General features: G+C 31.4%; 1 protein-coding gene across 1 annotated transcript; it reads right to left on the bottom strand.

The window, feature by feature from the left end:
• Positions 1-1,606: 1,606 nt before the first annotated feature.
• Positions 1,607-2,655, bottom strand: LOC116076162 (olfactory receptor 6C4-like). The gene has a single exon (XM_031349809.1). It carries the CDS (start codon positions 2,600-2,602, stop codon positions 1,661-1,663), a length of 942 nt encoding a protein of 313 aa, XP_031205669.1. The 5' UTR covers positions 2,603-2,655; the 3' UTR covers positions 1,607-1,660.
• Positions 2,656-3,596: the final 941 nt, after the last annotated feature.

Below are 3,596 nucleotides of genomic sequence, written 5' to 3'. Positions count from 1 at the left end.
AAAATAAATAAATTAAGGGCATATATTTAATATTAAATTTTGTAGGTTCCAATAAAAGTTATTTTTTAACATGTCTAGGGCCTACTTTCTCTTGTGTGTATTTAAAGGATTGGAATAGAAATATTTATGAACTATTAAACTATCTAGCATCCCTGCTGTAAACTTGTTCCATTATTTATTAAGTATTATTATAGGGAAAAGATGCTCATTAATAATAGTTTTTACGTATAATAAAGTACTCTCACTTAACCATGAGTTAAATATTAGTATCATTTCATTTCACAATTTCTTAGATGTGAATAAAACAATGATTAGGACAAAAACACTTAAAAAGTTGATGGAATTCATATTTCTCACTGCTTTCTAATAATTCCTCCATTCTTTTTATGTATTATCTCAAGGAGTATAATCTGCTTATAAATTATTGTTTAACATTTTCTATCAGTATTGACAAAAATCACATGATTTTCTCTTCTCTAGAACATCCTTAACTCAAATATCTATCATATTTAAGTACTAATAAGTGGCTTTTGTACAAAAACTCAATTTAAGTCTGAATTTAATATAGGAAATAAAGCCAACAATAGGTCATTTAGCTATTGTTAACAACCAAAATTTATTAGCATGTGAATTTAATTGTTACAGGTGTAAATATATTCAGAATTATATAGCAATGGATAAGATTTTTGACTCATTAAAATAAAAAATTATTAAAAATCATAGTCTTAATCCTAACTTATTTCTGGCATTTCCTTAAAAAGTGAGGTCTTAGGACAGAGAGAGATGGGTCAGTATTTAAGAGAACTGTCTGCTTTTGCAGGGGGCTGATGTTCAATTTCCAGCATCCACATGATATCTCACAAACCATCTGTAATTCTACTTCTAGGGTATCTGATGTTCTCTTCTTGGTACTCAGTGTGTACCAAGTGTGCATAATCCATACTAGCTAAAGTTTGGTTCAACATAACTCAGTAACCAGGGTTGGCATAAGTTCTTGGCTTAATGGTTAAGAATTTGACCACAAATTATATATTTTAGTCATATTTAAATAAACTACAATTTGGAAGATAGCTTACTTATAATAATTAACTAAATTCTATATACTCAAAAAAGTTTAAACATGACTACATTGTAAATGATTTTAAAGTACAAGTGACATCTTACATTAGGATAGATTCTATAGGTTATCTGAGGAAACAGGCTCAAGATAAACAAGCTTATGATAAAGATATATGGCTATATATTGACTGAAACAAAGAAACTCAAAATCAAGGTCTGGAGGAGCCAACATGGCCTAGCCACACAGATAGATCACCAGGCTATTAATCACATCTGTTCCCAGCCTTCTGAGCAGAAAACAGGTTATACATCTATCCCTTTGAAGAGACAACATGTGTATTTAATGTTCCTAGTTTTCCTATTGTTTATGTATACACAAAGATCTTCATATCATTTACACATATTACAGAAAAGCATCCATGTCCATAAAATAATAATAATTTAAAATTTTAAGATCTAAATAAAAACAATAGAGGTTACACAGGAACACACATATCATCTTGATAGAAGAAAAATGGCTTAATTTAATGTGAGTGGTATAGGTATATGTAATTGTAATGTTCTAAACCTTTATTATCTTAGTACTAAGCCTCAAAGAGTTTTACTTTTTAAAGAAACTTATAATCCTGCTTAGCATATCTTTGAAGGCTATTTTCACTTGCTTGTTTCTAAGAGTATAGATGAATGGGTTTAACAGAGGTGCAACAGAGGTATTTAAAACAGCTACTCTCTTATTAAAATTTGCTGCATCTTTAAAAGAAGGATTTATATACATGAAAATACAGCTTCCATAAGAAAGTGAGACCACTATTATGTGAGAGGAACATGTAGAAAAAGCTTTCTTTCTCTGTTGAGCAGAGGGGATCCTCAAAATGGTCTTGATGATGTATGTGTAGGAGAGAATCACAAGCAGCAAGGTGAAGATGAGGGTTACAGCAGCCAGGAGGAACTGGATCACTTCTATGAAGTGTGTGTCCGAACATGATAAATGCAGCAATATAGTGTAGTCACAGCAATAATGATTGATGATGTTGGATGCACAGAAAGGCAATTGAAGAGTCATTGCATGTGGCACAACAACAACTATAAAACCAGATAACCAGGAACTTAAAACTAGTTGGAAGCAAAGTCTCCTGCTCATGACAGTTATGTAATGCAGGGGTCGGCAAATGGCAACATAGCGGTCATAGGACATCACTGCTAATAGGTAAAATTCGGTTGCTCCCAGAAGGATTGCGAAAAAATACTGTGTGAAGCAACCAGCAAAGGAAATAGTCTTGTCTCCAGTTCCAATATTGATTAGCATCTTGGGAACAAAGACAGAGGTAAAAGATATCTCCAAAAATGCAAAATTTCGGAGGAAGAAATACATAGGGGTCTGGAGGCGGTAGTCCAGGAGAGTCAAGAGAACGATGGCTGAGTTTCCTATGACACTTAAGATATAAGTTAAGATCAGAAAGAGAAAAAGCACAGTTTGAAGGTTGCCATCATTTGTCAATCCAAGAAGAATGAACTTTGTCACAGATGAGTGGTTTGCCATCATTAGCTTCAGGCAAGTCAAAATAGAGAATAACAATAACAAATGGTTGAAGTGAAATTTAATTTGGTTTCAATATAAAATCAGAATCCACAATTAAAAACAATTGTTTCAAACTTTGAGTCTTTTTCTTATACTTTTTGTTTTGTTAATTACACTAAATTACAATAAAATTACAATAAAAGCCCTTAATGAATTGGTTTGTCTCCATAATTGGAGACTGATGATAATTCCTCTAAAATTAGCACATATTTTCTCACTGGCTGGTGATTCCTTATTTTCTGTTCTGATGTTATTTTCATAGATTTCTAAAGAAATATGCATGTATATATATTACATAATTGTAGAAGGGGAAAATGAAAGTGACTCAGAGATGCAAAGAAGTGTAAATACAGTTAAAATATGTACTACAACTAAATGAAAATGCTGTTATGAAACCCATAATCTCATACAATAAATGCATACTGGTGAAGTTTTAGAAACTTACTTTAAAGTTAGCATTTTAATTAAGTTGTTAGTCAACAGATAAATATAATCTAAAACATGAATTATCATATCAAAATTGAACTTGTCATACTTAGAAACATATATATAAATAAATTCATATATGCATGCAATAACAATTAGTGGGAAAAAAAGGCCAGGAATTTGAAATAGGAAGAAAAAAGGTATATGTGAGCATCTGGAGGGATAAAGAGAAGGAGAAAAAAGTTTAATTACATCAAAATCTCAAAAATAAATCAATAAAACCTGAGCTTGGCTGTTATCATCTCTTTCCTAATTTGCACTTTATGTTTATTGTTACTTTATCATTTAAATATCATTATGTGCCTCCTGAAGCTCAAATACTTTGAGCTTACCATTTAAAAGACAAAACAACAACTTCGACTACATTTTTACTTATTTAATTTTGTGTCATTGGAATGGAACATATGTCATGGTGGAAGTGTGGAGATCAGATCCCAAAACAAACTTGTGGGTGATGGTTTTATCCTTCCAC

The sequence above is a fragment of the Mastomys coucha genome, unplaced genomic scaffold, assembly GCF_008632895.1.
Source record: "Mastomys coucha isolate ucsf_1 unplaced genomic scaffold, UCSF_Mcou_1 pScaffold4, whole genome shotgun sequence".
NCBI classification, from domain to species: Eukaryota; Metazoa; Chordata; class Mammalia; order Rodentia; family Muridae; genus Mastomys; species Mastomys coucha.
This window is presented reverse-complemented; position numbering and strand designations above follow the sequence as displayed.